The 12,069-nt window shown below is 21.7% G+C and overlaps 3 protein-coding genes across 3 annotated transcripts; all 3 read left to right on the top strand.

Annotated features, from left to right (window-relative positions):
* Positions 1-4,784: 4,784 nt before the first annotated feature.
* On the top strand, positions 4,785-6,926 carry SRAE_1000002100 (Twinkle protein, mitochondrial; the record flags this gene model as incomplete). Its single annotated transcript, XM_024646804.1, has 4 exons — positions 4,785-5,035; positions 5,087-6,184; positions 6,250-6,303; positions 6,344-6,926. The coding sequence occupies 4 exons, from the start codon at positions 4,785-4,787 to the stop codon at positions 6,924-6,926; spliced, it is 1,986 nt and encodes a 661-aa protein (XP_024500946.1).
* A 1,574-nt stretch (positions 6,927-8,500) lies between these two features.
* On the top strand, positions 8,501-10,204 carry SRAE_1000002000 (GTP-binding protein 2; the record flags this gene model as incomplete). The annotated part of the gene is made up of 2 exons (XM_024646803.1): positions 8,501-9,838; positions 9,881-10,204. 2 exons carry the CDS (start codon positions 8,501-8,503, stop codon positions 10,202-10,204), a joined length of 1,662 nt encoding a protein of 553 aa, XP_024500945.1.
* Positions 10,205-11,139: 935 nt separating this feature from the next.
* SRAE_1000001900 (Phosphatidic acid phosphatase type 2/haloperoxidase domain-containing protein) lies at positions 11,140-11,990 on the top strand (the record flags this gene model as incomplete). The annotated part of the gene is made up of 2 exons (XM_024646802.1): positions 11,140-11,682; positions 11,748-11,990. 2 exons carry the CDS (start codon positions 11,140-11,142, stop codon positions 11,988-11,990), a joined length of 786 nt encoding a protein of 261 aa, XP_024500944.1.
* Between the last annotated feature and the right edge of the window lie 79 nt (positions 11,991-12,069).

Below are 12,069 nucleotides of genomic sequence, written 5' to 3'. Positions count from 1 at the left end.
TAGTCTACGTTGAAAATATTTTCAAAATATCAACTGTTCTTGAGATACAACCTCTGGTATTTTTGCGCGCCTAATCTATTGTCATCATTTTTTTATATCTCAGTAACTATTGAAGATATAAAAATATTTTGAACGCATATTTTATATGAAAATCAATTAGTAGTTGAATCCAGAATCTCGCTTGTTTTCATTTCTATTCTGAAACGATGTATAGCAAAAGGCAAAAAATTTTTCAAAATATATATATTGGTATCGACTTTTTATATCTTAGCTAAAACTTATCATATTATCATAAGACTAGCTTCATTCGGATCTTTTTTTAATGTTGGTCTAAAATAAATTGTTTCTGCAAAAATATCTTTAATCATTTCATAGATTCACCATTGATCCAAATATACTCACTTTGACCTCAAGCATAAGTACTAAAAAACTTTTTTTTAGAATTTCAAAATAAAATTGTATCCATCTGATAGCCCATGAAAAATGATTAATTTTGAATATAATCAAGGCTATATCAAAAACAAATCTTGAGAAGTTGTGATGAGTTAAAGTAAGAGGCGAAAGTGGGGAATATTTTTTGAAAAAATCCGACTTTGATGATTTAATTAGAAATATTAAAATTAAACCAACTATTCTAGATCATTTTTTTGTGAGAAATCGAATGAGACTAGTCTCGTCTTCATAGGACTTCTTAATTTCAAGATATGACGTAAATTGCATCTTGAAAAGTTTGAAGTACGAAACATCATAACTCAAGTAAATGAGCTCCTAAAAACATGAAACCAGATGCGCTGGATTTTTTAGAACTTTTAAACTATAGTCTACGTTGAAAATATTTTCTAAATATCAACTGTTCTTAAGATACAACCTCTGGTATTTTTGCGCGCTAAATCTATTGTCATCATTTTTTTTATATCTCAATAGTTGTTATAAATATAAAAATAATTTGAACGCATATTTTATATGAAAATCAATTAGTAGTTGAATCCAGAATCTCGCTTGTTTTCATTTCTATTCTGAAACGATGTATAGCAAAAGGCAAAAAATTTTTCAAAATATATATATTGGTATCGACTTTTTATATCTTAGCTAAAACTTATCATATTATCATAAGGCTAGCTTCATTCGGATCTTTTTTTAATGTTGGTCTAAAATAAATTGTTTCTGCAAAAATATCTTTAATCATTTCATAGATTCACCATTGATCCAAATATACTCACTTTGACCTCAAGCATAAGTACTAAAAAAAACTTTTTTTTAGAATTTCAAAATGAAATTATACTCTTATGATAGCCCTTGAAAAATGATAAATTTTGAATATAATCAAGGCTATATCCAAAACAAAGATTGAGGAGTTGTGATGAGTTAAAGTAAGAGGCGAAAGTGGGGAATATTTTTTGAAAAAATCCGACTTTGATGATCTAGTTAGAAATATTAAAATTAAACCAACTATTCTAGATCATTTTTTTGTGAGAAATCGAATGAGACTAGTCTCGTCTTTATAGGACTTCTTAATTTCAAGATATGACGTAAATTGCATCTTGAAAAGTTTGAAGTACGAAACATCATAACTCAAGTAAATGAGCTCCTAAAAACATGAAACCAGATGCGCTGGATTTTTTAGAACTTTTAAACTATAGTCTACGTTGAAAATATTTTCTAAATTGTAACCGTTCTTGAGATACAATTTCTGGTATTTTTGCGCGCTTAATCTATTGTCATCATTTTTTTTATATCTCAATAGTTGTTATAAATTAAAAAATTATTTGAACTTAGATACTTTTAAAAGAATTAATTAATAATCAGATCCAGAAATTGGCTTATAATTGTTTATATTTTGAAACAAAATATAGCAAATGATGGAAGTTTTTTTTATAAATAATTATTGTCTTCGCTTTTTTATATTACTGTTGAAACTTATTGCACTACTACATAACTAATTCCATTTGATTTATCTTTGAATGATATTTTAGAATAATTTAAATCGGTAAAAATAATTTAAATATCTTTAAAGATTCTTTATTGGTCTAAATATGTTCAATTTGATTTCAAACATAAATACTAAAAAAAAGAAATTTTTTTTGAAATTTAGAAATAAAATTATATATTTATTTGATAACTTATGAAAAATAGTAAATTTTAAATAAAATCAAAGTTATATCAAAAATAAAACATCAAGAGTTGTGATAAATCAAAGTTAAAGACAAAAGTGCTTTCAAAAACTAGATGTCGGCTGTACTTGGCATTATCAAAATTTTTTTCAACCACAGTGCAAATTAGCAGTGAAACTCTCAAAATTATTATAAATTTCAGATCTACTTAATTATTATTTTTTAAGCATAATTGAAGTTTTTATAAATTTTATTTCTATAAGGTTTATATATAAAGCATATTTTTAATACAATTTTTATTTTTAAATATATTAAGAATAAAAATAACACATATAAATATTTTTGGTACTTTTTAGTTTTGATGGAGTAAATTTTTTGAAATAATATGTAAAAAAATGAAAAATTATAAAATTTTAGAATTTTATAATAAACATATAATACTCTTAAGTAATAAATATTGAAAAAAATTCATTTCAAAAAATATTATAAATACTGAAATATTTTTTTTATATATTTACAAGTAATTTTAATATAAAAACGAATTTATAATTAAGTTATTTTATTTGTGTTTATCAAAATATTTTATCCAAACTCATCTATAATGCAATGAGATTAAAAAATTTATAAAATTATCTAAAATGTGAAGATAGTTATAGAAATGCAAAAAAAAAATTTAAAATGTTTCATAATTGAATAATAAAAAATTAAATTAAATTAAATAATTTAAATTTTTTAATAACTTTTTAAAAAAAAAAAAACTATATTTTGCTTTTTATTTAAGATTTATATTATGAATCACTTGCAAAAATATTTTCTAAAAATAATAATTTTAATTCTTCTAAATTTAGGAATAATAATAAAATAAAAAATTATTTATTTTAATATTATAAATTTTAATCTAATAAAATGTTCTTATTATATATTTTGTATTATATATAACTTATCACTTTTAGACAAAGTAGAAAGATTTTAAATATTATAAAAAACAATTGATATTATTGTATTAAAATTATTATTTTATGATCTAAGTACAAAATCATATTTTACCTTTTACTTTTTAATATTTCATAATATTGTTTTTGCAGATGCTACAAAGTGTAACAACGTTTTATTTATTGTTAATATAATTTAAAAAAAGGTAAAATCAACGAAAATGATTTTTTTAAAACTTAAAAATACCCTAAGTTTTCAATTAAATGATTATTAAAAATTTTGTATTTTTTAAAACATAAATAGAAAAATTGTAAATATATATTATTTCAAAAAATTTTATTTAATGCATTCTTTAAAAATTTTAATTTACAATTTTGTTTGTAAATATTTTTTATTATATATAACCTTTTAAAGTTTTTAACGGTCTATAATTTTTTTAAAAAAGTAAAAAATTTGTTTCTGTTAGCAAGGAAGCCGAGCGTAGCAACTGTTTTCTCCTTGTTAAATAAGTTATTTGTGTTTTCAACTTGTAATAATAATTATTTATAATATTAAATGTTATAAATAATAGCTGTTTTTTTAGTAATAGTTAACGATTGTTTACAACTTAGTATTTTGAAAGAAGTTTAATTTATTAAAAAATTGTATTTTAAACTATTTATTTTTCTAATGATAAGACATTGATTTATTATTTTTAATAGTAACATTTATTGTATTTCAAGGTATTATTTTGAGTTTATTTCAAAAAGAAGGAAGTTTATTTTTGAATTTATGTAAATAAAATTTAATTTTACTGAAAAGAAAAAAAAGTTTACTTTTTTTTTTATAAATAAAAAATAAATAAAGATATTACGTTTATTTTTATGCTTTTTGAATATAAATCCCTTTTTGATGTATCAATGAGTATAATAGTAAAGAAAACTTCCTACACTCATAAATCTCACCTTTAAGTTTAGGTTTATTAAAATAAAGTTTAGTTATGCAAGTTTTCAGTTAATGACTATATATGTAAATAATAGCTTAGGACAATTTAAAATAAATGTACTTAAATATTTTGATAAGATAAGTTGCATGCACTCAATCTAAGCATAACAATTATTTTTCATATACACAATAAAATAAATTTGAAAAGATGCATTTAAAAAATTTTCTAGTAATAGTATATGATAAAAAAATTGTAATTACAGTACCTTCCGTTTCAGTATATGTATCGGAAATGGATAAGCTTTGTTTGATAAATATGTAAATGTGTATACTTAAGTATATTTTTGATAAAGTGGGTGGAGAAGGAAGTTAAAAATTATTTATAAACTTGATATACGGAAATTTTTATTCATAAGTTTGAAAATAATAAAGTTGCTAAAACTATAATATACTGAAGATGTCAAATATTGGTGATGTAAGTTAATAGTTGTTTTTTTTATAATAATAATATTCATTCATTATTTTTAGTTTGATAGTGACTTGTACGATAGAGTTAGTTATTTGAATTTGATTTCTGAATATGAAGAAAAAGAAAAACAAAAGAAATTTGAGCAAGTTGAAAAATTAAAAAGACTGAGAACAGAGTAAGTTTTATTATTTTCTATAATGATAGAATCCCTGGAGTGATAAAGACAAGATATAGTATAGTTATAAAAAAAAAACAAATTTTTATAATCATAAGAAAGCTTATAAATTTAAAATAATTCATATTTTATTATTATTATTATTATTTTTGATAAAATATATATTAATACAATGTCAAATATTGATAATAATGGTACTACAGTAGGTTCTGTATCATCATTATCATCTTCTATCTCATCATCATCCTCAATATCATTATCAGAATGTTCAATTGATTTTGATCTTGAGTATGGGAATGAACATAACCATATTAAACATTATATTAAACGAAAAATAGCAAAAGCTTCTAGTACATTATGTTTAAGTGAAAAAAGTAGTGATGTTTGTGTTCATGTTTTTATAAAAGGCCCTGATCAAATTTTGTTAGTTGATGACTCATATACAGTTAAACGATTTAATGAATTAAATTTTAGAGCTGATCATCTTTCAGCTCATGCTGGAGGTACACCAAGAGCTATAGATGATGGATTTGACTCAATGAATGAAGTAATGTCATTAAAAGGTAATTCATCATCTATGAATGATGTTGGAGGAATTACATTTCAAGATCCAGTTATAAGAATTTTATGGAATGAATCAATTGAAGTTTCTGAATTAAATCAAGATATGGTTTTACAATTTCGATCACTTTATCGTCAATTAGGTATTGATGCTATCTCACCATCTGTACTTCATCGTTTCAATGTTCGAGTACATCTAGATAATTATGATCAACCAGCTATATTATATCCTAGATATCGTGGACCAACTAATCGTTCACGTCCACCAATGGGTATGAAAGTTATTAGACGTTTAACAGATGGTAAATTAGAAAAAGAAAATTTTCCTGAAACAGATATTGATGGAAAAAAAAAATTTTCTGGAATATTTGGTTATCATTTAGGATCACAATCTGATAGAACTATATGTATAACAACAAATGAACGTGATGCACTAGCTGTTTATGATGCAACTGGAGGAATGTTAGTTATATCATTACCACAAGGTGAAAAAATGGATTATTCTGTTCTTCCATATCTTGAAGATTTTGAAAATATTTATATTTGGTTTCCAAAAAATCATCAAGGTTTTGCTAAAGATTATGCTATTACTTTAAATGCCTCCAGATGTTATGTTGTTCTTGCTCCAGAAAGACCAATTGAATTAATAAGAGATGGAAAAAACAAAGAAATTGAATATGCTATTCGTGATGTTTCATTACGTGTTCGAAGTAGGGCTTTCAAATCATTGGTTGATATTAGAGAAGAAGTTAAAGCTGAAGTATATAATAATAATACTTCAAGAATGTCTGGATTTGGAAAATGGAAACGTTTTGATATTTTAAATAATTATCTTGGAGGTCTTCGTCCAGGTGAAATTACACTTTTAACTGGTGGAAGTGGTTATGGTAAAACAACATTTCTTTGTGAATATTCATTAGATTTATTTACACAAGGTGTACGAACTTTATTTTGTAGTTTTGATCTTATTGAAGAAAAAATTGCAAAATGGATGCTTATTCAATATGCTTCGTAAGTTTTTTTTTTTTTTTTTGTTAATTTACTATCTAATATTATATTTAAAAAAATTTTTTTAGACCTGCTCATATTCGTAGTTTGGCACGTACTAAAACTTATCATAATGGAGTAAAGTAAGATATTTATTTGTTGAAATATTAATTAATTTTATAGACTTCCATTATATCGTGTTGAACATCATCCATCTGTAGAATTATGGTTGGATAAATTTGAAAAGAAACAAACTGATTTTATATTATTAAAATGTGAAGAGTTTAAAAATAAAACAATAATTGAAATATATAATATTTTAGAAAAAAATATTGTCCAATATGGTGTTCAACATATTGTTGTTGATAATATTCAATTTCTAGTTGGATTGTGTTCATTGGGAAATGACAAAATTACACCAATAGAACGAAATAATCTTCAAGATAGATTTGTATCATTACTTCGTAATCTTTCAATTGATTATGGTATTCATGTAACAATAGTATTATCCCCAAGACGTACTACTGGTGATTATTCAATTGATCTTCAAGATGTTACTTCAAATAGTAAGATAACACAAGAAGCTGATAATATTATGGTTATTAGTAGAAAACAAAATGAAGAAGATTCTAAAAGAACTAAAAAATATCTTATTATTTTAAAAAATCGTTTTGGAGGAAAAAGAACTGCTGAACAACAAATAGAAATGATATATCAATTGGCTACATATACTCATATTTTGGTTGATCACAGTAAATCAATTTAATGTTCTTTCATTTTAATATAACTTTCAAATTTTAATATTTTAAAATAAAATATTCATTGTGATTTTATAATATATATAAAATTACTATCATTTTATTAGTAAATTTTATAATTATAACAATTTAAATTTATTTAAAATATTTTATTATATTACAAAGTACAGATAAATTTTTTAGAAAATTTAAAATAAAAATACATTTATTTGATAGATCTTAAAAAATGATAAAATTTAAATACAATCAAGAGTGAAAAAAAAATAAATACTTTAAAAGTTATGATTAATTGAAATTAGAAGCAAGATTGAAAAATATTTTTAAATAAAAAATTAACTTTTTAGAATATAACAAAAATTTATTGAATATTTAAATAATTTTAGATACTTTTTTTTAAGTAAAATTCATTAAAAATAGTCTTATTTTTATAGAAATTCAAGAAGATACAAAAAAATGTCAATTTAAAAAGTCTTAAAAACATTCTTCTTATAATTTTTATCAAACAATTTATAGAAGCGTGAAATTTGGTGGGTTGAATTTTTTTCAAATTTTCATATGTAATCTAGCTTAAATTTTTTTTGCAAACATTACCCAATTATAAGATATAATATTTGATATTTCTACACTTTTAATCTATTATCATTGTTCTTTATATCTTAAAGACAAATAAAAATTTTAAAATATTTTGAAGACGAGATTCTTCATAAAAATTAAAAAAAAAAATCAATTAAAAAAAACTATTAAATGTTTTTTAAATAAAAAATCTTTATTTCATGATTTCTTGATAATTATATCAATTTTATAGATTATCAGTTACTTTTTTTATCTTTATATATTACAATGATTTGTGATGCAATTTTTTTAAAAGTAATTCACATTTAAATATAAATTTACATTAAAATAATGTTAAAAAGTTTCTTTCTTAATAATTTATTTTTCATAAGTGACAATTTTATTTAAGTACAATTGTAAATTGAAAAGAAATTTTTTTTAATCAAATTATACAAATTTTATTCGATTTAATGTAACAAATATTTCATGATACTAAAAATAAATTGTAAAAAATATTCTTTCATTTTATATGTTGAAGTATATGCTTAAATTTTTAATTATATTAATTGGTTAAAATTATACATTAATCAAGTAACGAAAAATCAAAGAGTATGTAATATATTATTTGATACATGTGGTTTATTCTTAACAATTGATATAAGATGTATTGTTAAAATTTAAACTGATGAAAATAGGTAAAAGAAAGGTTAAATTAATGCAATTGTTTTGTTTTTTTTTTATCGGTGAAATAATAAAATGGTTTGAAAAAAAAATAGATCTTTAAATATATTATATATTTTTTAACATATTTTTTTTAGTAAATATGAAGCTTGAAATAAGATTATAGATAAACAATTTCCTACTTATTGAACAGACACACATACATATATATTTCGAAATAAACTTGTTTTATAAAATATTGATTAGCAATTATATGTTCACTTTTAGTTTCTTTATTTTTCATATCCTTATATTTTTTTTTTTAGTTATTGATGTAAGAAATTTCTATTTCAGAATATATTTATATAATATGTGTGGGCTTGTAGGAAGATTACCACCAGAAGAAGAATATGGAAATATTGAATATAAAACAAGATTAACAAATATATCTGAATCTAGAGTAAAACATTTAATTACACAAATGAAATGGAGATTAGAAGAGGGTAATGGTAAAGCTATTTATGAAATTGGTGTGGCAGATGATGGTGTAATAACTGGTCTAAATGATTTTGAAATGGAAACATCATTACAAACAATGAAAATAATGGCAGAAGAACTTTGTGTTAAAATGACTATTATTAATGAAAAAAAAGTAGAAGGAGGAAAAAAGATGGTTGAAATTGTTGTTGAAAAAGAAGAGTATGAAGATAATTTTCAAGAAATACGTGTAGCCATTATTGGATCTGCTGAAGCAGGTAAATCTACTTTATGTGGTGTCTTATCACAAGGAGAATTAGATGATGGAAAAGGTAGAGCTAGAGTAAATGTATTTAGATATCTTCATGAATTTAAAACAGGAAGAACATCATCTATTTGTTTAACTACATTACGTTATGATAATAAAGGAAAAATGTTAGGAAAATGTAATCCAAATCATCTTATTGATTCTAGTTGTTCTAAAATAGTAACATTAATTGATTTAGCAGGTGATAAAAAGTATCTTAAAACAACTATTTATGGTATATCAGGATATAGACCAAATGTTTGTTGTGTAGTAATAAGTGGTAAAGGTCCACCAGGAATTATGACTAAAGAACATCTGGGTTTTGTAATGGCATTAAATATTCCATTTTTTGTTGTTATTACAAAAATAGATTCTGTTAATGAAGATCATTTAACAAAAGTTATGGTTTCAATAAATAGTTTATTAAAAACAGTTAGTGGAGATAGAAAAACAGTTTATGTTAATAATGAAGATATTGTTGAGGAATATGCAATATCACTTTGTAATAGAAAAAAGATAATTCCAATAATTTCATTATCATCTGTTAATGGAAAAAATTTAAATATTTTAAAAAAATTTTTAGGATATTTAAAAAATAATAATATTACAAGAATAAAAAATGTAACTATGAAAAAAAAAGAAATTGATCCATTATTTTATGTTGAAGAGGTATTTAAAGTTACGGGTGTAGGCATTGTAGTTTGTGGAACATTAAGTCAAGGAATGCTAACAGAAGGTGATCGAGTACGTATTGGACCAACAAGTAGAGATGGATCATTTGTAACAGCAACAATAAAAAGTATTCATAAAAAAAAACAAGAACCAATTAAAAATATTTATGGTGGAGAGACAGCTTCATTAGCTATAAATATTGAAAAACACTTACATGTTTCATATATAATTAAAAGATTATTAATACAAAAGGTTTGTTTTTTAATAAAATTTTAGTATATTATTAATATTTAGGGTATGATTCTTGTTGGAATTGGTAAAAATAATGAATTAAAATTATGTAGACAATTTATTGCTAGATTTTTCTTGCTTTCTCATCATTCTAGAGGTATCATATTTGTAGGATTTCAAGGAACAATGTATATTGGATCAGTATGTCAAACTGTAACAATAATTAATATTGAAGGAGGAGAAAAATCGTTGAAAACAGGAAGATGGTATAATGTAAAATTTGAATTTTATTCTATTCCACAATGTATAAAAGTTGGTGATTCTATTATTTTTAGAGAAGGAAAAACAAAAGGAATGGGAGAAATATTAAAAATTTTTTGTAGTTAATGTATAAATTTCTTTTTTTTTGTATAGTAGTATTAATTTTTTTTTATAAATAGAAATGTAATATCATTTTAGAAAATAAAATTGTATAAAATTTTTATTAATAATTTAATATAACATAGGTTTATGATAAAATATAAACATACAAATATTTATATAATCTAACTTTTTCATTCTAATATATAATAAAAATTTACCTCAAACAATTTATAATATTAAATAAAAATAAAATGTAAAAATATTTTAAATGAAAAATTAATTAATTTACATTATTCAACATTACAATAAATTATTTCTATAATCAAAATCACTTTTTTATAGTTTTAAAATCTTATTCCATAAATATTTGTTACTAAATTCAGATGTTTTAAAATTATTGTTTTAGAAAAAATTTTTTTGAATATGATTAAAATAAAAAAAGATAATCTTCTGATTTACGATAATTTTTTGATACAAAAAAAAAACATTTTAGAATATTTTATTTTTCTGTATATTCAAAGAAATCTAAAAGAATTCATAATTTATTTTTTATCACCATACTTAAAAAACTCTATATTTTATAAAAATTTAAAAAAATATATATTAGAAATTAATTTTTGAGAATAATTAATATCACAATCACTTTGTTAGCATATCTTACTATAAAGTAAAAATTAAATTTAAAAGAAACAATTTTGTAGAAAATACTAATTTTGAACTTTTTTTGAATATTTTTATATAAAAAAATTAATTATTTTTTTTTGGAAAAAGTGATACTTTATTTTGTCATTAGTACTTTTTTTTCTTTTAAAAAAAATTTTTTACAGGTCACTTTTAAGTTATGTATATTGTAGATTATAATGTTATCTTTATTTCTTATCTTTTTTTAAATATAATATTTATCAATGATAAGAATATGGTTAAAAAGCTTGTACTTTTAAAAATTTAGTTTGATTAATATGTATGGAATAAGTTGGGGTAAAATATTAAATTGTCTTATTTTTCTACCAATAATTATTTTGTTAAATTATCTATCATTATTAATAACTTATTCAGAGCAGGGATTTTTTTGTAATGATGATGAGATTTACCATCCATTTAGAGAAGATACTATTTCATCAAAATTAATCTCAAGAACAAATAAAATGATAACAGTTATAGTTGTAATAATGGGAGAAGTTTTTCTTTATTATTCAAAAAAAAATGAAAGGAATAAAAATATATTGATAAGAAATGTAGTATTTTTTTTATTAATTTTTTATATAGGAGATATGGCATTAGAAGGAACAGGAAATATGGCAAAAAGAATAATTTCTAGGTTACGTCCAAATTATATATCTGTTTGCCAACCACAGGATATGAAAAAAATATGTCCAGAAAAATTTTACTCACAAAAATATGTATCAAATTATACTTGTTTAGGTTCTTCAGATCCAGATGAACATTATGCTTTTCCAAGTGGCCATTCTAGTCATTCATCTTATTTGGCATTTATTATTACTGTGAGTCTCTTATACTTATATTTAAGTATATATATATATATATTATATATATTTAATATTTTTAGTTTTATCTTCAATATCGCACCCCAAATTTATGGGGCGTTGTAAAACATCTTATTCAATTATTAGTGGTAGCTTTATCAATTTTTGTTTCTCTTAGTAGAGTTCGTGATTTTAAACATCGTCTAAGTGACATTTCAGGAGGTATTTTATTAGGAATATTATTTGGATATGGAACAATATATCTTGTATTAGGTGGATTTAAGAAAAAAGTAGAAAAATTAAGAAATTATTATTATTTATCTTAATTTATGTGTTTTCTTTTAAATAAAAAATTTTAATCGATTTCCAATTTTAAAGTTTTTAAATATTATTTATTAAAAGTAA

Source organism: Strongyloides ratti, assembly GCF_001040885.1.
Source record: "Strongyloides ratti genome assembly S_ratti_ED321, chromosome : 1".
NCBI classification, from domain to species: Eukaryota; Metazoa; Nematoda; class Chromadorea; order Rhabditida; family Strongyloididae; genus Strongyloides; species Strongyloides ratti.
The sequence above is the reverse complement of the archived record's forward strand: the minus strand, read 5'-3'. Positions and strand labels throughout refer to the sequence as shown.